Below are 21374 nucleotides of genomic sequence, written 5' to 3' on the forward strand. Positions count from 1 at the left end.
CCAGAAAACTGCAGAGACTTCAAAATAGTATGTATAAAGTATATGAGCACAGTCTGGCACATTGTATATTGGCAGCTGGAGGATACTTGGCCTTGTTAGAATTGTCAAGCAAATGTTTAGGATATGTGATAGGCTGCACTGCGTAGTTGTTACCAGTGGTGATGGAGACTACACCCGTCTCTGAATTCCTCTTTAATTTGCTTGGGTTAAATTTTTCATGCCTTGTAGATGATTTTTACTATTAACAAAACTGATAGTCATTCTAAGCTCCTTCCCCTTAAATGTTTGATCACTGCTGTCACTAAACTAACTAGTATGACATATTAAGAAAAAAAATGTAATTATGTATAAACTTTATTTCCTAAGATACACGTCCCTAAGCTTATATCTTCTTACGGATAAATATCTGCTTCTCCTCACTGACTGCCTCTTCGGGCGGCTTGGTCTGGAAGATGTCGTTGGTGGGGTCGCCCAGGAAGGGATCCTTGGGGGTCCTCTTCTTGTAGCCCTCCTTCTGCTGCACCTTGTTCGTGTACTTGAAGGACTGAGCCTTTTTCTTGACACTGCGAATCTGTGATAAGAAAGCAATATGGTGAATTAGCAACTGTTTCTTGTTCCTGGAAACCTGGCCTATGACAACTCGTTCAAGTTTTTTGTCGATACACTCTTTACTTACTACTGGGTTTGTTTCTGAGTACCCAGTCCTAATTCTACCTTGGTATGTTGGCACAGAGGAATTTATAGTAGTGCAGGGTATAACAGTCATGAATAACACTGAATTTGTGGAGAGCAAACGTACAACTGCAAACTAAACCTTACGCCCAAAATTTTGACCAGGACAAACTGTTAACATCAAAAGTTTGCAACATGAATGTTTGTGTATGGAGGATTCTGGAGTAAATTTAACACCTTTCTTAGTGCTGTGAGCAGATACATGAAGTAGTTGAATTAGTTTATGGTGAATAGTTTTTACATGCCCAGCTTGCGTAAGGAGACAGCAAGTTGGACAAGAAATTGAGAGGGATGAACTAGAGGTGAATGGAGGAAAGCTGCATAACATGGAAATGCAGGCAACAGAAAGCCTATTGGCTCATTACGAGGTCGCCTGCTTGGGCGATTTAATCTGCTTGACAGCCACTTGGGGCTTGAGGAGCAGTTGAAAGCACCTCGATATTGAGGAGCAAAACATTTCTGTTATTTGGGAGATGTTCTGGACTGTGAGCTGGGAGTGGGGAGGACAGTGAGAGTGGCGGCAGTGTGGAAGGAGGTGGCTAGTCCACTCATGAAGCGTAGCATCCCTCTAAAGACCAGAGCAGGGGTGTACCAAGCGTGTATTAGATCAGTGATGTTGTATGGAGCAGAAACATGGGCTCTAACTAGAAAATTGATGGAGGTATTGAAAGCAAGTGATCTCAGAGTGCTGAGGTATATGGCTGGGATCAGGTGGAAAGATAGGGTGTCCAGTGTAGATGTAGCTAACAGATGTGAAGTAGAGGACCTGGAAACAGTGCTCAGAAGGAAAAGACACTGATGGTTTGGACATGTGAAGAGAGCAGGGGAGGATACAGTGCTGGGAGTTGTGGAGAGATTTGAGGTAATAGGAAGGAGACCAGTTGGTAGACCTAGGAAAACGTGGAGAAGGTGTATACAGGAAGACTTGGCATTGATGGGATTGGATGAGCATCAGGCAGAAGACAGAGTAGAATGGAGGAGAGCCATAAAGCGTCCAACCGCTCAGGAAGAGTGAAAACGGACGTTAAATGAAATGATGATGATGATGAATAGTTTTTCCTGACCTGAATTCTGAGAGGTGTTCAAGACTAAAGGACAATGCATGGGAGATTATTCTTGACTGTGAATACTGAAAAAGTTTTTGGAACATTTAAAGAAATAATGATAACTACAACAAAAAAAATGTAAGGGATGAAAGTGGTGAGACATGGAAAAAGAAAAGGAAATTCATGGTGGACAGAAGAGATAAGGAGGATAGTAAAAGAGAAAAGGGAACTTTTTAAGAAAACTCAAGAAAGAAATGTGGCTGAACAAATAAAAAGGGAAAGGAAAAAGAAATATAGAGTATGCAAAGTGAAATTAAAACAAGCAATAAAAGAAAGTAAGAAGAGTTGATGAAGACTTTGGAAAAAGACTAAGTGAAAAATATAAAGGGAACAGGAAATCATATTGGAAAGAAGTAAAAAATGAAAGAAATGCAGAAAATATCTCCTCAAGTAAAATAAATGAAGCTATGGATGAGAATGGAAAGATGTTGAAAGACGGGGAAGCTGTGAAAGAGAGATGGAGAGAATATTTCAAAAACTTAATGAATTTTGAGGATGGACGTCCAGCAGCAGTTTTGAGTAGAGGTAGAGGAGGAGTATATAAGAAAGAAGTATAACATATGAAGAAGTAAATCAGGCAATAAAAAGATTAAAAAATGGAAAGGCAGCAGGAATTGATGGAATCACAGCAGAAATGTTGAAATGTGGAGATGTAGTTGTTAAATGGATGGTCAAGATATGTGAAGTAGCATGGGAGGGGTAGGGGTGCCAGCAGACTGGATAAAAGCCATCATTGTCCCAGTTTACAAGGGGAAGGGCAGGAGAGGGGAATGTGGGAGTTAAAGAGGTATAAGTCTCCTGAGTATACCCGGAAAGGTATATGGAAAAGTCATAATAGAGAGGGTGCAAAGACTTACAGAAGAGAAAATCAGTGAAGAACAAGGAGGCTTCAGGAAGGGAAGGGGATGTGTGGATCAGATATTTGCCTTCAGGATGGTAGTAGAAAAAATATTAGCAGCAGTGCCAGCAGACTGGACGAAAGCCATCATTGTCCCAGTTTACAAGGGGAAGGGCAGGAGAGGGGAATGTGGGAGCTATAGAGGTATGAGTCTCCTGAGTATACCCAGAAAGGTATATGGAAAAGTCATAATAGAGAGGGTGCAAAGACTTACAGAAGAGAAAATCAGTGAAGAGCAAGGAGGCTTCAGGAAGGGAAGGGGATGTGTGGATCAGATATTTGCCTTCAGGATGGTAGTAGAAAAAATAATAGCAAAAGGAAAGAAACTATACGCTGCCTTCATGGATTTGGAAAAAGCTTATGACAGAGTCGATTGGATTGCATTGTGGGATGTTTTAAAGATTTATGGTGTGGGAGGAAAACTGCTTAGTGCAATAAAGTCTTTCTATGAGGATGCATCTGCATGTGTCAAAATTACTGGAGAAACAAGTGAACATTTTGAGATAAAAGTGGGCTTAAGACAAGGGTGCGTCATGTCACCATGGTTATCCAATATTTATATGGATGGTGTCATTAGAGAAATGAAGGGCAAAGTTGGAGAAGTTGGAGTAAGACTGTTCGATGAGGGAAGTGAGTGGGTACTGAATTCAATACTGTTTGCTGATGACACGGTGCTCATTGCAGAAAATGAAAGTGACCTACAAAATTTGGTCAGTGTTTTTGATAGTGTCTGTAATAGGAGAAAGCTGAAAGTAAATGTCAACAAAAGTAAAGTGATGGTTTGTGAGCAAAGTAGAAGTGAGGTTGTAGATTTTGTATGCCCATATAGAGTGGGAATTGAATGTGAAAAAGAATGCAAAATAATTTTGAATGGTGAAGAAATGGAGGAGGTCAATGAGTTTAAGTACCTTGGATCAGTTATGTGTAAGCATGGTGGTGGGAGCTCCTAGGAGCAGGCGTCAATGAAATGATGATGATGATGGTGCTCTTACCGTGTTGGGGGTGACGAAATGAGGGTTGTCCCAGAGAGTCTGTCCCCCGAAGCTGCCGTCAAACACCTTGATGGGATCCAGCACAAAGCGAGGGCCTGGAGACAACAAATTACTCTAGGCTTATTCCAGACAGACAAGAGTAAACCATGATCTACTGTGCTATGGTCAAGTTTACATTTCCAGAACCAGTGTGACATCCAGGTTACCAGTTTCCCTTCCCTAGGATTAATTTGCCACATGGTTTGGTTGATCTTTGGGTGTCTTGTTTGGGTTGTTGTTATTGACTGGGTATTGAAAATTAGTAGTTGTCCGTGCCATCTTGTGATGTCATATTAGTCAACCATCTGACCAACTTCATGAAAATTAGTCAGCTGCAGTTTTGGTTGGAGACATCACACAGTTTTTGGATGGGGCGTGTCCCCATCCAGGTAAGAAATTCCCCAGGTGCCCATTCATCAACCAGCACAAAAGGGAGGATGAACAGCTAGGTGGGCTATATGCCTAGACTGGGATTCGAACCTGGGCCTGTGGATTTGTAGCTAAGCACACTAACCACTACACCACAGAGGTTTTGTATAACGACTGCAGTTTAAATAGCCAGAGACATACTAAACAAAACCAGAAATAATAAGTCAGTCAGTTCATTATCATTACAAAGCCAAGGGAATTTCAGTGTCAGACTAACCGATCTCCGAAAGCTTGCCGTCCACATCCAAAACCTCGTAATTCCTGAACCAGATCTTGTTGTCGAGGATGGAGAAGCAGAAGACGTGGTCGTGAAAGGGCTGGCTCTTGGGAAGCTGGTTGGGGGTCCCGAATGTCTGCACCAACAGCTCTCTGATCACCGCAAAGTGTGGCTGATCAAAGGCTGGGTCGAAGCTGAGTAAAGGTCGCGACCCCTTTAGGCAGTTCCCCATCATCTTGAGCTCCTTCATCGTGTGTGCTGAGGAGAGGAGTGAGGTGTTAATCCTGCCAACTTTAGGCCATATTCTTAAACATACCTGCACCTCAGTTCCCTTGTTTGTAAAGTATCTTGTAGAAATTGATGGGATTTTGATGGACTGTTTTCAAGTGTTTTGTGATCCCAGTGTTAATCCTGCCAACTTTAGGCCGTATTCTTAAACGTACCTGCACCTCAGTTCCCTTGTTTGTAAAGTATCTTGTAGAAATTGATGGGATTTTCATGGACTGTTTTCAAGTGCTTTGTGATCCCAGTGTTAATCCTGCCAACTTTAGGCCGTATTCTTAAATGTACCTGCACCTCAGTTCCCATCATCATCATCATTTCATCGACGCCTGCTCCTAGGAGCTCCCACCAGGGGATGGCCACGGCAGAAGAGCTTCCATCTTTCTCTATCCAGACACTCCCTCCTTGCCTGCTCAAAGTTTCTCAAAGATCTTTTCCCTCTCTCCCTAACGTACTCTTGCACCCTATCCCTCCATTTCACTGGAGGTCATTCTCTAGCATTCCCTCCCTCTATCTCACTCACATACACCCTTTAGGTCATTTTACTCTCGTCCATTCGCTCCATGTGGCCAAACCACTTTAAAGTCTGTCGCTTCACTTCTTCCACCACTCCACACTTCTTCCCTTCACCCCTGTGATACATTCCAAAATGCTTGTACACGCTTTCATTACTCATTCCATCCATTCTACTCACACCACAAGCACTCCTCAAATAACTCATTTCCACTGCCTGCACTCTAGACCTCTGACTTTCATTCCAGGCCCACGTTTCACTTGTATATGTGAGGGTTGGTACTAATATTGTATTTCTCAATCTCTCAGCTCCTTTGTTTGTAAAGTATCTTGTAGAAATTGATGGGATTTTCATGGACTGTTTTGTGATCCCAGTGATTGTTTTGCACGATTTCTGCACCATGGATGGGAAAATCACCCTGCCACCCATGAAAACCCTGTTATTCTTCTGTGTGGCTTTGGAAAATAGACGTAATGGAAGCCTGATACGTTAAGAAAATGGACCTTTAACTGTTTCATGAGGGGAGTATCAAGAGCCCAGAAACTAAGTGTAATTTCAAAGGCTACTAGTATCATTTTATTCAAGACCATATATGTCAGTAAGTTTCATTTGCTCTTTTGTCTCACCGTTCAGGACAAGGAATTTAACCGAGGGTCCTTTGGGCACATTAGCGACCCACATGTACAAGTCCTTCTTTTTCCTATTCTCAAAGTAGACGCACTTGTTACAGTTCTTCATCTCAGCAATCTGAAAAAAAGAGACATACATAATTACAAAAAAAAGCAGATATATAAAGCGAGAGGGAAATTTTCATAGCCTTGAAACCCTGACCAACCTAAAAGTATTACTATAGTCAGACTCAGCTATGAAGACCAGTTGGAAGGGCCCACTCGAGGATTCCCCAAGCCATACCACTGCCAAACCTTATTTAATGTACACAGAATAACTGATACACAATTATAATTACTAGTGGGTAGCTGACATATAAGTGATGTATTGGAAGTGCTCTTTTACCATACATCACTAGGTAAATACACACCTCATTGATGACTCGCAGATTGTCCTTGTTCTCCTTCTTGGACTCGGGCTTGCTGTGGGGCATCAGGGTCCTCATGTCCTCCATCAGGTGGCGGTTGCGGAAACTCATGCCACGAGAGGCGAAGACCAACACTCGCTGCTTGTTGATCCATTTTTTCTGTGGGGGTGATATTATTATTACTATTATTGTCATTATTATTATTACCTGTTAGTTAGTACCCAATTTTAAATGCCGCTGCCTCCCTCCTTTTCTTCACCAAAGTGGGAGGCGGTGGTCGAGTGGTCCGTGTGTGGTGAGCCCGAGTACTTAAGTTCGAGTCCCTCTGAAGGACACTGACAATTTTCAACCACCGCTCAGTGACAGAAGACTACCCACACACTGCCCAGATCTTCAATAAACCCTAACTTCAGTGACTTCGGCCAGGTGGAGCACTGGGGGGCAGCATGGACCAAGCAAGGGTCACACGTCAGGGCAGCCACTATAAATAAAATTCGCCAGCGCCACTAACACGCTCGGCCGTCCAAGAGGCCCCTCAAGAGAGCCTACCTGCACTATAAACACTAAGAAATAATTTTCCAGAGAGCCTCACAGTCCATCCAACCCCATGAGGGAAGAGAAGGACGAGAAACGAAGAACAAGAATCCAGTGCCCAGCCATGCGGTCTCCTGCCACCACATTTTAGGCCCCTCTCTTCCTCCTCCTGGCTCTCACCTTCTTCTTGACGGGCTCGTCGGAGTCCCTGACCAGCGGGGGCGCCAGGGAGGGCAGGGGCACGGGCTCCTCCTCCTCCTGCAGGGCCGCCGCACGCTTCCTCTTCCTGCCCATGCTGCCGCCGCTCTCGCAAGGCTGTGTTGTTGTTGTGTTCTCCGCACGCCGCACTCACTTCAACGGGATCACTTTTCTGTGTGATGCTTGATTGATTGATTGATAGTTTATTGTTGCAAGTAAACAAGAAAGGAGAAGGGAGGAACATGCCATCCCAACCCCCAGGCAGTACATAGTGTGATTATACAACTAAGGATACATGTGGAAGTAGCAGGAAACTAAAAACATACAATGGTAGGGACAAGTGCTAAAAAAATAAAGGCCTTGATTTAGTCAGGGGAGTAGACACAAGGGACAAGTTCAGATGTAGAAAATGATATTGAAGAAAGAAAATAGAAGGAACTGGGTATACAAAGCTACATCCTAAGGGAGAGGAGGCGGTGGATGAGGGAGTGGTCAGCGTGCGTTCCACCTGCCGCTACAAACTGGCCATTTTTCAGTCACCGCCGAGTGGCCACAGATCCCTCACATGCTGTCCTGAAGACCACCCTTCAACCCGGACTCTAGATTCCCTCTAAACGAAGATCAAAGATGATTTCCATGGTGGTGGTGGTGGTGGGGGGGGGGGAGGCAGCATAACCATAGCAAGATGGCACCACTACAAACACTTGCCTGCGCCATAACGAGCCGGGGCCGACCACCAGGCCCCACCAAGAAAGCTTACCGGCGCTACAGGCAAAGCGTAAGAAGAAAAAAAATTCTAAACATAGTCACCATTAGTTTATTTCACGGTGACAGCGGCGAGGAGACTTTGATAATGCCACGCCCGTCACCCTTCACACACTCGCCTACCACCAGTCAGCCCTTCAGCCCCTGCCCGCCAGCCCTTCAGCCCAACGCCCGTCAGCCCTTCAGCCCCTGCCCGCCAGCCCTTCAGCCCAACGCCCGTCAGCCCTTCAGCCCCTGCCCGCCAGCCCTTCAGCCCAACGCCCGTCAGCCCTTCAGCCCAACGCCCGTCAGCCCTTCAGCCCCTGCCCGCCAGCCCTTCAGCCCAACGCCCGTCAGCCCTTCAGCCCCCGCCCGTCACCTCAAGCACATAATATAGCGCTTTAAATCATGTTGTGTTGCCTCTCCGTCAAGGGAAACGTTTATCAGCTTGTATTTAATCCCTCCGAGATCAACTGAGCCTTCAATGTCAGAACTTTTTGAGCCCGTTGAGCCGAAAGTTTTGTAATGAGTCCTTTTTGATTTCACAACACTAGTCCAGCCATCCCTCCTTCCTTCCTTCATTCTTTCATTCATTCATTCTTTCTTTCCTTCCTTCCTCCCTTCCTTTCTTCTTCCTTCCCTTTTTCCCTCCTTTCCCACCTTCTTTCTTCTCTGCCTTCCTTTCTTCCTGCCTCCTTTTCTTCCTTTCTTCTTGCCTTTCCTTCCTTCCTTCCTGCCTTCCCTCCTTCCTTCCTTCCTTCCTTCCTGCCTTCCCTCCGTCCTTGCTTCCTTTCCTCATTCCTGCCTTTTTCCTTCTTTCTTTCCTTCCTTCCTTCCTTCCTTCCTTTAGCCAGTAGGGAACGTTTATACCAACCTCTTATTTCACCTATCACAAACATCACCGATGTCTTCATATGTCGAAACTTTTACACTCAGTAGTTAAGGATGCGTTAGCCAGTCTCTTCTTCTCTCCCTTCAGCCAATCACGTGACAGCTCCCCTCTCTTCCGTATCCACCAATGAGAGAACGTGTAGGCCTTCCCCTCACGCCTCCTCAGCCAATCAGAAGCGAGGATGGGACGGATCGAGAGGATGCTGTGGAACTCGATCTTATAATCTCGTCATTTTGCTTCGATTCCTCGGGTCAAATCGACGTTGGTTTTGAAGCATCGACGCTGTCTTGATGGGGATTCGATATTGTTGCTCTCTCCTACGGACATCCAAGCTTCTATCCTCCACACCTGAAGCCTTGAGATTAATTAACAGGTAAGTTAGAGGTATAAATCAAATATATGTGTTTTATAGTGTTTAATTCCTTACGAGAATGAAATAATGTGGAATTTGATCTTGTAGACACTTGATTATAGAGGATTTAACACTATTATGACTAACTCCTTGTATTGATCATGTACTACTGGAAACTATAGGAAGAGGTAGTGTCAAGGGGTGCGCGTGTCCTCAGTGCTCATCTCCGTCACATTACAGTATAGGTCATGTAATACTTTTTCTTCTTTAATAAATCAATGGCCCTTCACTTGACTATTTAATTAAAGGTAAAGTTAAGGACATACTTCATAGCTGCTCGTGACCTCGGTGCTAATCTTCGTAACATTATAGGTCAAGTCTTGTTTGTTTGTTTGTTTGTTTATGCAGGTCACCGTATCCTGGTCAATGGGTCTTGTGGTGATGGTGATGGTGGCGGTGGTGATGTGGGTGGTGCGGGGCTCGAACCATGAACACAAGCCTCTTGCCCACCGCCCTCCACTCTTTGGTATGTCTAATTTCTAACCTGACCTATCTGTCCTATCTATCATTTTGTCTGTCCCTATCTACCTATGTACATCTGTTTATCTATCTGTCTATCAAAAGTTAACGTCTTTATGTCTAATCTAACCTGACTAACCATCTATTTATCTCTCATCTTATCTATCCCTGTCGATCAACTACTTCTCTACCTCTATCTGTCTTTCTATTTATTTATATATCTGTTTAAATATCTATATAACATCTGTATAGCTATCTGTTTTCATTTGGCTGTTCAATATTTATCTATTCCATCTGTCTCTGTCATTCTATCTATCCCTATCAAACTACCTATCTACCTCTATTTGTCTGTCTATCTATCAATCTATCTATCTATCTATATCTATCCGTCTGTATATGTATTTCTTAACCTGACCGTCCATCTATCACTCTTTCTATCCCTATCTACCTCTACCTGTCTACCCCTTCCTGTCTCTCAGAGGGTGGACAGGTGGGTAAGCAGGTGGAGGAGGAGGGCGTGTGGGGGAGAGCTACCAAGGAACTGCTGTCAAGGGCGTTACCTGCTGACTTCTGCTCCGTGGTGCTGCTCTCCGATGCTGAGGTCCTCCTGCATTCCATAGCCCAGGTGAGAATGTGTGTGTGTGTGTGTGTGTGTGTGTGTGTGTGTGTGTGTGTGTGTGTGTGTGAGTGTGTGTGTGTGTGTGTGTGTGTGTGTGTGTGTGATACCTTTGTTTTTACCTGTAATTAGCATTTTTGGGGTTCTCTTTTTCTTTCTTCCTTTCTTTCTTCCTTCCTTCCTTCCTTTCTTTCTTTCTTTCTTTCTTGTTTGATACCTTACTTTACCTGTTATTTGCTTGTTTAGATTCTCTTTTTCTTTCTTTCTTCCTTCCTTTCTTCCTTCCTTTCTTTCTTTCTTTCTTTCTTTGTTTCTTGTTTGATACCTTACTTTACCTGTTATTTGCTTGTTTAGATTCTCTTTTTCTTTCTTTCTTTCTCCTTTTATTCTTTCTTTCTTTATTTTCTTCTCTTTATCTAGCTAACTATCTATCTATCTATCTGTCTATCTATATCTTTCAGTGTATGGCGATGCTCTAATATGCTTTCTTTCTTTCGTTTATTTCTTTTATTTCTCCTGTTTATGATTTCTTTAATATATATAGTACATGTCTTTCTTTTTTTTATTTTTTTTTATTCCTGTTCTGTTTTTTTCTGTCTTTCCTTCCTTCCTTTTTCCCTTCTTTTCTTCTTCCCTCCCTTTTTTCCCTCCTTTTCCTTCTTCTTTCTTCCCTGCCTTCGTTTCTATATTTCTCTATTTCTGTCTCTGTCTCTATTTTTTATTCCTCTATATATCTCTGTTTTCTGTTATTTCTCTCTTTCTCTGTATCTTTGTTTTTCTATGTTTTGTTCTGTATGTCTTTTTTTCTCTGTTTATCTTGTTTTATGATCTGTCTTTATTTACCTTTTACATACGTGCTGTTTTCTCTCTTCCCTTCATCCGTCTGTTTCTCTGTTTCTTTGTTTTCTTTCTTTCTATGTCTGTGTTTCCTTTTTTTCATATGTTTTTATTTCATTTCGTTTCCCTTCATTGGCCTCAGGAGCTCGCGGGCAAGTGGGGGATGGAAATGATGCTGGTAAGGAACAACGCCTCCTTCTCTGGGCTGCCGAAGGTGGTGGCGGCTGCGAGGAAGGTGAGAGAGACAGGTAGATAGATAGATAGATAGATAGATACATACATAGATAGAAAGACAGAGAGGCAAAAAAAGATAACAAAATAAAAGGAGGAAAATAAGAAACGAGAAAAATATAGGTAGATTTTGACAGAAGAAACAGAGAGAGAGAGAGAGACAGACAGACAGAGAAATCATTAACACTACACATCCACCGGCCGGTTGTTGTTTTTCCCATCACCACATCATTTCACCTTCATCATTACCATACGTTACCTACCTGTCGTGTCTCCTTTCTCTTTTTAACAGGTGAGGCGGCGGGCGTGGTGCGTAGCCGTTGTTGTAGCAAGCACTGACCCAGCCTTCCTTCTCGCCTTCGCTAAAGAGGTAGGTTAACTTCTGCACAATTCATTACTTATCCTATATTCGTTTTTCTTCCTCTTCCAGCATATCCCTTCGTCAGGCTCTCTTCTCGCTGTCAATGTCGCTGTTTTTCCCATCACTTTTCTTATATCTTTTCCTTTATCTCCTGTTTCTTCCTCGTCTCTAAATCTGTCCTCTGCCTTCATCCCTCTGCTACCTCCACCCAGCATCCCCCTTCCTCAGTGTCTTTTCGCCGTCAGAGTCGCAAGGGTCGGCTTCTGGTGTGGGAGACAAGGCTGCTGGTGGTGACGAGTCTGCCGTCTGCCAAAGCCAGTGCTCTCCTGCGTGGACACTGGACTTTTGCCATGATGAACTGTGTGCTCCTGAACCTGAGACCGGCAGCGCTGAGGTGATGGTGGCGGTGGCAGAGATAGATAGATCGATAGATAGATAGATAGATAGATAAATAGATAGATAGATAAAGTCGAGTGATGTGTGTGAAAGGAAAAACAACAACAACAGGGAGGATGTGAGTAATTGATGAGAGAGAGAGAGAGAGAGAGAGAGAGAGAGAGAGAGAGAGAGAGAGAGAGAGAGAGAGAGAGAGAGAGAGAGAGAGAGACAGACAGACAGACAGACAGACAGATAGATAGACAGACAGACAGACACAGACAGACACACACACACACACACACACACACACACACACACACACACACACAGAAACAAACAAACAAACAAGAAACATAACATTCAACTCAAAAACTGACAACAAAACACGAAAAACAAGAGAAAAACACCAATTAACCTAACACAAAAAGCTCAGGTAAAATGCAATCCCAGGTGTTTCCCACAGGGGCGAGGCGCTGGTCTTCCTGCCATACAGCCCCGGGGGTCGGCGGGTGGTGGTGGGCGTGGCGAGCTGGACGTCACCGGGGGGTCTTGCACCTCACAGCGACTCCCAGCTCTTCCCTTTCAAGTTTGCAGAGTGAGTGAATGCATGTGTTATTTTAGGTGGTGGGGGAGGGGGGGGGGAGGTGGAGGGGGGTATGTGAGTGGGGGGTGCGGGGTATGTGCGTGTGTGTGTGTGTGTGTTTTAGTACGCAGCATTTCTTCGTCTGTAGCCTGTTTCTCTGTATATCTTTGTATTTCCCTTATATTGTTGTTTTTATTACTGTATTTCTATATCTCTTTATTTACGTAGTTTCCCGTATTTCTTTGTGTTCATCTTTCCTATCAAGTTCGCAGAGTCAGTGAATGCGTTATATTTACTTTTTTTTTTGGGTATATTTTGTCTTGGGCTTTACATATATTTTTTTTTACAGCAAAGGAGACAACACAAGGGCACAAAAAAGGAAACAATAATAAAAAAAAAAAAGCCCGCTACTTGCTGCTCCTGTAAAGAATCCGAAGAGGCGGCCGAAAGAGGGGTCAATTAGCGGTCAATTCCCTCGTCCGTATTTCTTCCTTCTTATGACTTGCTTTCAATTATAGTTTTTTTTTTACCCACTCTTTGTCTCCTTTCTCTCTTATCTAGCTACTTTCCACAGCCATTGCCTTTCATCCTACTTTCCTTTCTCTCTTTCTTTCCTCTTTATTTCTTCATTCTTACGACTTAAACACTTCCATTTCCAATATTTTTTTTCTTTCTTTCACTCCCTCTGTCTCCCTTCTCCCTACTTTCCAGAGCCATTGCCTTTCATCTTTCCTTTCTCTCTTTCTTTCCTCTTTATTTCTTCATTCTTACTACTTAAACACTTCCATTTCCAATATTTTTTTCTTCTCCTAGTCCCTCTGTCTCCCTTCTCTCCTCTCTACTTTCCACAGCCATTGCCTTTCATCCTTTTTTCCTTTTTCTCTTTCTCTCCTCTATATTTCTTCCTTCCTACGACTTAAACACTTCCATTTCCATTAGTTTTTTTTTTCTTCTCCTAGTCCCTCTGTCTCCCTTCTCTCCTATCTACTTTCCACAGCCATTGCCTTTCATCCCTCTTTCCTTTCTCTCATTCTTTCCTCTTTATTTCTTCATTCCTACGACTTAAACACTTTCATTTCCATTAGTTTTTTTTTTCTTCTCCTAGTCCCTCTGTCTCCCTTCTCTCCTATCTACTTTCCACAGCCATTGCCTTTCATCCTTTTTTTCCTTTTTCTCTTTCTCTCCTCTATATTTCTTCCTTCCTACGACTTAAACACTTCATTTCCAATATTTTTTTTCTTTCTTTCACTTCCTCTGTCTCCCTTCTCTCCTACCTATATACTTTCCACAGCCATTGCCTTTCGTTCCCCTTTCTTCTATATTTCTCCCTTCCTATGACTTCAACACTTCCAATTCCAGTATACTCCCTCTTTCTCCCTCTCTCCTTCCCATCGCCTCTCTTTCTTCTATATTTCTTCCTTCCTACGACTGAATTAAACACCTTCAATTCCACTATAGTCCCTCTTTCTCCCTCTCTTCTTCCCATGCCTCGCCTCCCTTTCTTCTATAATTCTCCCTTCCTACGACTTTAACACCTGCAATTCCGACTCCTCTTCAGCTTCCACGGCGCAACCATACCCGTTACGGCGCTAATCCTACCGCCGTTCTGGAAGGTGGTGGACGCCGGGGCCGCAGATAGTTGGTCCAAGTACTCGGGAAGGGATTGTCTGCTTATGAAGGCGTTAGCGAGGACCCTAAATTTCACCTTCCATCTAGACAAGAGTTCTAACATTGATGAGGTGAGGTGGGTTGGTGTGTGTGTGTTTGTGTGTGTGTGTGTGTGTGTGTGTGTGTGTGTGTGTGTGTGTGTGTGTATTGTTCTCTTTTTTTGTATTTCTGTAGTTTTTTTGTTTCTCTGTATTTTTCTAGTTTTCTGTAGTTTTCTATTTTCTGTTTTCTCTGTGGTTAATTTTTTTTTATATATATTTAATTGTATTTCTGTATTTTTCTTTATTTCTCTGTAAACGTCTCTATTTCTCTGTATTTCTCTGCCTTTACCTGTAGTTTACTTTCCATGTTTTTTTTCTAATTTTCTGTAGTTTCTCTGTTTCTCTATAGTTATCTCTCTTTATTCCTCTTCTCCCTCTCTTTCCTGTGTTTCTCTGGTTCTATGTAGGTTTCCGTTTCTCTGTAGCAATCACTATTTCTTTATTCCTTTCTTCTCTCTCCCTCCGCTGCATGCGTTTCTCTGTTTCTCTGTGGTTATCTTTTTTTCTGTTTATCTGTTATCTTTTTCTCTGTTTATTTGTTATCTTTTTCTCTGTTTCTCTCTCCCTCTGCTGCGTGCATTCTCTGTTTCTCTGTGGTTATCTTTTTTTCTGTTTATCTGTTATCGTTTTCTCTGTTTATCTGTTCTCTCTCTCTCTCTCTCTCTCTCTCTCTCTCTCTCTCTCTCTCTCTCTCTCTCTGTTATCTTTTTCTCTGTTTCTCTCTCCCTCTACTGCATGCGTTTCTCTATTTCTCTGCATTTATCTCTATTTCTTTATTCCTATTCTCTTCTCCTAGATCATGGCGAGTCTCGAGGGCGGTCGCGTCATGCTGTCGGGATTTCGCATCATGCTCATCCCACAAATCCTAGAGAGAGTTGACCACACGTACTTCATCGACCGCGCTTCCTTCGCCTTCAGCATGGCCAAGCCCACCACGAGGCCCCAGTGGCAGAGCCTGTACTACCCCCTGAGGCCCTGGGTGTGGCTCTGTATCCTCATCTCCACTGTGGTTGTGTTGTCCCTTATGTCTTTGGTAAGGTGGTTTGGGTGGAGGGATTTGGGTTTGAAGATATATATTGTTTCTTTATTTGTTTGTTTGTTTGTTTTTTTCTCTGTATTTCTCTGTTTTTATATTTCTCCTTATTTCTGAGTTTCTTCGTTCGTATTCCTCTGTGTGTGTGTGTGTTTTTTTTTTTGTATTTCTCTATTTTCTTTATTTTTTTCGTATGTATTTCTCTTTTTTTCTTATTCCTCTTTTTTTTCTCTGTTTTGATCGAAGTCCATAGTTTTCTACGTCTGTATTTCTCTGTACTTCTTTATTTTTCTCTGTTTTTTTCTGTATTTCCCCGGTTTTTCGTCTATATTTCCTCTCTCACGTATTTGGTTAGGCGGCTTGGGTTAATTATTGTTTTAATTTTGAAGTGTAAAGTCTTTCTTCTTCAGTATTTTTTTTCATGTATCCCTTCTCTTCTTCTTCTTCTTCTTCTACTTCTACTTCTTCTTCTTCTTCTTCTTTTTCTCCCTGACAAATACATGATCACAAAAACAAAAAAACGGAGATAACAAAACCAACCACATCAAAACCATCACGCCTTCCCCGTCTTTCCCCCATACTAGATTTTCTACATGGAGGACGAGGAAAGAGGGACGCCAGCACACCGCTCCGCCGTTCTCGACACCCTGGGCATTCTCTTGGGGCACGACATGCAGTTAAGGATGTCCAGGTGGACCGCGGGGTTCGTACTGGTGCTGAGCTGGCTGATATTGGCGATGGTGGTCAGTACAGGTTATCGGGGGACGCTCACGGCCTTCCTCTCAGTCCCGAAGTACCCAAGTCGGCCTGAGACGATGGAGGAGCTTGCGAAGGCGAATGTGAGGTGGGTTGGGTTGGGTTATAGTGAAACCAAATTGTCGAGTCCGTTTTGGCGTTGGCTCCTCTCATATGTTATCTATAGCTTACATATGAGAGGAAGAGACAGGCGTTGGGACCGGCCTCGACATATTTGGAAGACTTTAGGTTAAGTTAGGTTAGGCTGGGTTGGGTTAATGTTGTTGGTTGTTGTTTGTGGTAGTTATGGTTGTTGCTGTTGATTTGATTTTTTGTTATGTTTTTTTCGCTTTTCCTTTTCTTCATGTTGTTGTTGCTGTTCATCTGTTTTTTTTTTTTTGTTCTTCCTGTTCCTTACGTGTTTTTTTTTTTCGTCTTCCTTGATCTTTTTGTCCTTTTTGTTTTTGTTCTTGGTATTTTCCTATTGTTCTTTTTCTCCTTCTCATCATTCTTATTCTTGCTTCTCTTCTTCCTCTTATGTTTTAATTAGGTATTGCTTTTCTTCGCTTTTTTTTTTTTCGCTGTAATGCAACTTTTCTATGTTTATTTATCTTATTATTGTTATTCTTGTTTTTATTCTATTTCTTCTTGTTCTCGTTCGTTTTCTTCAATCCTCTCGCTCTTCTTTTTCCTCTTGTTCACATTTTTCATCATCTTTTTTTTCTTCTTATTTTGGTTTTTCCTCTTCTTTTCTCTCTTCTATTTTACCCTTACCCAGGTGTGCTTCCCGCCGCCAGAGGAAATGCCTGTAACCCAACTTTCTCTCTCTGTCCCAAGGTCGGTTTTTACCCAGAACGCCACGAGGTTCCTCATGTACTTCCAGGAATCGAACATCCCCGCCTATCGCAGCGTGGGGAGCCGCGTCGACTGGGTGACCTCCGTGGTTAAGGGGCTCCAGCAGATTTCGGAACAGAAGTTAGTAGAGTACCCCTCCCCCATAAAAAGAATCCTCCCCCCTTCTTTGAAATATCCTAGGCTATTAAAAAAAACATCCAACTTTCTACCCCTCAAAGAAAAAAAAAAACGTGTTCAGCCTCCCAGAAAATACGTATAAAAAAATGTACTTAGACACAACTGACTATAAATATAAAGAAAATGTATCCTTGCCCCCCCCCCCTCAATTTTTTTTTCTTTTACTGTATATTCAGACCCTTCTTAAAAAAAAACTTAAAAAAACAACAACGTAGCTATAGATTCAGTTGCCCCAATAAAATAAAAAAAATTCTGACCCCTCCTACACACACTCCATTGAGAATATAGTGAACTACTCCCTCTCTCCCTCACTTTGTAGCTATAATCTTCTATATTCTCTCGTCCTCTTTCTTATTTTCTCTCATCTTTCATTTTTTCTCTTGCTCGGCGTCTTGAACAGGCGGCTTAAAGTGTCTGTATTCCTCCCTCTCTGTTACGCCTCTTATAATAATAATAATAATAATAATAATAATAATAATAATAATAATAATAATGAGGTTCTCTGTCACCCCGCACAGGAAGGCGTTTTTCCACGAGCGCTACAACACGTTACTTGAAATCGCTGAGCGCTTCACTGAGGCGGATGGTTCCACGCCTCTGTACGTTGCTCGCGAGAATGTCATCCCAAACTACGCCGCCTGGATGATGCCCCACGACGCGCCCTACAAGTCGGACGTTGACCAAGGCCTCCTCAGGATCATTGAAGTGCGTGAAGAATGTTAATATATTATAATCAGAACCGAAGCATAGGAGAGTTTAGGAGAGCTCGGTCACCTTAATTCATCATAGGTTGCATGTTGTTACCCAAAGAGCCGTGCTGTATTCAAATTGATGTTGATGCAGTGGCGTTCTTTTGTGTGTGTTTACTCTGAGTACTTCTTCGAGATCGTGATCATACCCAGAGAACACAAAAAATGCCGTTGTTTCTCCGTCAATTTGAATTTCGCGCTGCTCTTTCGATAACATGAGGCCGGTGAAGACGTAATTAATACAAGAAATGTGTACAATCTTCATATCACTATATAAGCCCTGGAGAAAATGATAAGATATTCGTAATATTCCCGAACGTATGCTGGAATTTATCAGTTGCTAAAATATACGTCCGGGGAGAAATTTTTGGAAATCCCCAAAATGTCCGGGATTTCAGCTTCCATCAATAACTAAAAAGCAAAAGAGTGAAATGACGGAAGACGTGAGGGGGTGGGGGGGGATTCATTCATCGGGTGGCAACTGCTTTGTTTTTGCGTTCCGTCTGTGTCTAGAGAGCAAGATACGTGGGAAAAGTAGAGGAAAGTAGGAAATCCTTGGGGAACTCCTTTTTTTGTCTGTTACCGGCCCTTTGCCAGACGTGAGAATTACCGATGTGTGTGAAGGACGATGATTATGTTCTTGGGTTTTGTATGATTTTCTTCTTCTTCACACTTTCTGCTTCCCTACACACCGGTAAATACACACTAATCAACTCAATGCATATAAACACTTCATTCCCACTTTCCTTAATCTGCAGAGGCCGGGTCAGCTCGTCACTTTACAATCTAGTTTCAAGGGCACCGCCATAATAACTTTCCCGTCTTTTATGTCCCTTTAGAGCGGCCTAAAGGAGAAATTCACAGACGACATGCTGCGGGAGGCCTGGCAGGAGATCCGGCTGAAGAAGAGAGACCACCAGGAGGCGAAAGTCGGGAGCTCTGTCCAAACCGACGATCACCAAAAGTCTCTAAGTATGAACCATATGCAAGGCGCCTTCTGGATCTTGCTGTTGGGGGCCCTCCTTGCCTCAGGGGCCTTCCTTGGGGAACTCATAGTGGCACCTGAGCGTCTTCGAGGAACCTTGAGGATTGAATACATGAAAGAATAGAAAATAGAGGATATAATATAATCCTTAGACGACTTACATATACTGACCTTTTTAGATCTTTCCTGGGACGAACTCTCAGACCGCCTTCTACGTTTCACTATCCATGTTTCTTAGGATTGCACAGATGAAATGTACGAATATTATATCCATCATCATGCAAATTGAGCCGATTTAGTTTGTATGAGGTGCTAGAATCATATCAAAAGTGGCCATATGCATTCCACCATCCATGTTACATTAAATTATATAGATGACTAATAACTGTACGGAAATTATTATCTTCCATATGCAAACTGAGGTGATTTAATTAGTTAGTGTGAGGCACTAGAATCATGTCAAAATAGCCCTTAACAGTAAAAATTGAGCTCTCTGACCGTCTGTAAATTAACGTTCCTCTACCAATAATACTTAAGACTGCAGATTAATTAAACCAATATTTCACGCATACGCCGCTAATATGGTCATTCAATCACCCATTATATGCTAAATGAGCCCATAGATCGAGTTGGTGTGAGGTCTACCATAAAATCTGTGTGGCCTGAAAAACTATGTGTCAGTCTATGTAAATCATGTCAAGACGGCTGTAAAGAGTGAAAAGATTGATTGATAGTTTATTGTTGCAGGTAAACAACAAGGGAGAAGGGAGGTGACAGCCACAAGAGTAGAAAAAATAAGGTGACCGGCCGTCCAAATATTCAAGCATTAACTAATATATATATATATATATATATATATATATATATATATATATATATATATATATACATTTGATCCAATAGAGTAATTATTGATTGATTATTGATAGTTTATTGTTGCAAGTAAAACAGTAAAGGTACCTACAGAGAGTATAAAAATCATATCGCGTTAAATATAATCGCTTCATAGGCAATAAAGAGTAAAGAGAAGGAGATGATCAGGTAAAGTAAGGATTGATTGATTGATTAATAGATTCAAATTTGACCTGATAGAGTTGATGCAAAGTACAGTTAATCACCTCCAGTATCAGGAATAATCACTTCAGAGACAATGAGGAGTAAAGAGAAGCAGGCGAACAGATAAAATAAAGGATTAATACGTAAATTTGACCCGGTAAGTAATAATGAGGTATAGACTATGAGCCATATTATTACACATTTCGGCCCCAAGCCCACTCATTTGACAAGGCTTTCTGAGGGGTTGTGGGGCTTTCCAGGGGTAGTTTTCTGACCCTGGTGGTAGTTTGACCCTTACTCTGTACCATGAACTCAAAAACAATACTCATTAGAACCCGAGTGATCAACTTTTCGGATTTTGGAATAATTATTAATGTGAGGAGTGGAAGCGTCCGCGTGGGCCATTATGAACATTTCGGCCCCAAGCACACACATTTGACAAGGCTTTCTCAGGTGTTGTGAGGCTTTTCAGGGGTAGTCTTCTGACCCTGGTGGTAGTTTGACCCTTACTCTTTACCATGAACTCAAAAACAATACTCATTAGAACCCGAGTGATCAACTTTTCGGATTTTGGAATAATTATTGATGTGAGGAGTGGAAGCGTCCGCGTGGGCCATTATGAACATTTCGGCCCCAAGCACACACATTTGACAAGGCTTTCTCAGGTGTTGTGGGGCTTTTCAGGGGTAGTTTTCTGATCCTGGTGGTTTGGCAAGGCTTCTATGCTATGAACGTGAAAAAACACCCATGAGAACGTATTTAAACTCTCTTTTGGCCTTTGGAAATAATTGATGTGAGCCGAGAACGTCTAGGAATACCACCTATGATATAATTTTCCATTGGCCAGGGGTAGTTTGGCACAGCTGTTATATTATGAACATGAAAAAAAAAACACTCATGAGAACGTATTTAACCTCTTATGGCCTTTATAAATGATTGATTTGAGCCGAGCGCGTCTATAGGCGGCCACCTCTATAATTTCCCATTGGCCCTTCCAGTGGTAGTTTTCTGACCCTGGTGATAGTTTGGCAAGGCTGTTATATTATGAACGTGAAAAAAAACACTCATGAGAACGTATTTAACCACTCTTTTGGCCTTTATAAATGATTGATTTGAGCCGAGGGCGTCTATATAGGCGGCCTCTTCTATAATTTCCCATTGGCCCTTCTAGTGGTAGTTTTGGCAAGGCTGTTAAATTATGAACGTGAAAAAAAACACTCATGAGAACGTATTTAACCACTTATGGCCTTTGAAAATAATTTGTGTGCCGAGATCTGAAAATACCGACTATAAAATCATTTCTAGTGTGAGTTATACTTCAACGACAATTATTATAAGAGTAGAGTGTTTCATTTATGCCCTTAAGCCGTTTTCCTTGCTGTAATAAGCGAGAAAGAGAGAAAAAGATGAAGGCGAACATGTAAACGGCAACACAAGTAATGACGCAATCAAGACTTATGACGTAACAGCAACGACGTAATAGAAACATTATGCACCGGTTGGCAGCTCTTATACCTCCTCTACCTCCCTCCTCACCTTGCCTTAAATCACACTAAAACGCAACTAATACCTGGAAAAGACGAGA

At 42.4% G+C, this 21374-nt stretch overlaps 2 protein-coding genes across 2 annotated transcripts; one reads left to right on the forward strand and one right to left on the reverse strand.

Moving 5' to 3' along the window:
* Positions 1-338: 338 nt before the first annotated feature.
* Positions 339-7127, reverse strand: LOC126992051 (ribosome biogenesis protein BRX1 homolog). The gene is made up of 6 exons (XM_050850733.1): positions 6960-7127; positions 6249-6404; positions 5836-5956; positions 4414-4671; positions 3729-3823; positions 339-571 (listed from the first exon to the last, which is right to left on the reverse strand). The coding sequence occupies exons 1-6, from the start codon at positions 7071-7073 to the stop codon at positions 383-385; spliced, it is 933 nt and encodes a 310-aa protein (XP_050706690.1). The 5' UTR covers positions 7074-7127; the 3' UTR covers positions 339-382.
* Positions 7128-11882: 4755 nt separating this feature from the next.
* Positions 11883-19216, forward strand: LOC126992055 (glutamate receptor 2-like). Its single transcript, XM_050850737.1, has 9 exons — positions 11883-11923; positions 12371-12502; positions 14049-14229; positions 14996-15237; positions 15351-15357; positions 15817-16076; positions 16805-16942; positions 17518-17704; positions 18588-19216. The coding sequence occupies exons 1-9, from the start codon at positions 11883-11885 to the stop codon at positions 18855-18857; spliced, it is 1458 nt and encodes a 485-aa protein (XP_050706694.1). The 3' UTR covers positions 18858-19216.
* Positions 19217-21374: the final 2158 nt, after the last annotated feature.

This window comes from Eriocheir sinensis, unplaced genomic scaffold (genome assembly GCF_024679095.1).
Source record: "Eriocheir sinensis breed Jianghai 21 unplaced genomic scaffold, ASM2467909v1 Scaffold391, whole genome shotgun sequence".
Classification (NCBI taxonomy): Eukaryota; Metazoa; Arthropoda; class Malacostraca; order Decapoda; family Varunidae; genus Eriocheir; species Eriocheir sinensis.

What these genes read in the sequence shown, in the direction of transcription:
- LOC126992051 (XM_050850733.1), bottom strand. Translation starts at nt 7,073, where the DNA reads ATGGGCAGGAAGAGGAAGCGTGCGGCGGCCCTGCAGGAGGAGGAGGAG. An exon ending in ACGAGCCCGTCAAGAAGAAG is followed by an intron (nt 6,405 to 6,959) that starts GTGAGAGCCAGG and finishes TCACCCCCACAG; the next exon opens with AAAAAATGGATCAACAAGCA. An exon ending in TAAATTCCTTGTCCTGAACG is followed by an intron (nt 4,672 to 5,835) that starts GTGAGACAAAAG and finishes TCCTCTCCTCAG; the next exon opens with CACACACGATGAAGGAGCTC.
- LOC126992055 (XM_050850737.1), top strand. Translation starts at nt 11,883, where the DNA reads ATGAACTGTGTGCTCCTGAACCTGAGACCGGCAGCGCTGAG. An exon ending in TTCCCTTTCAAGTTTGCAGA is followed by an intron (nt 12,503 to 14,048) that starts GTGAGTGAATGC and finishes ACTCCTCTTCAG; the next exon opens with CTTCCACGGCGCAACCATAC. An exon ending in AGAGTTCTAACATTGATGAG is followed by an intron (nt 14,230 to 14,995) that starts GTGAGGTGGGTT and finishes CTCTTCTCCTAG; the next exon opens with ATCATGGCGAGTCTCGAGGG.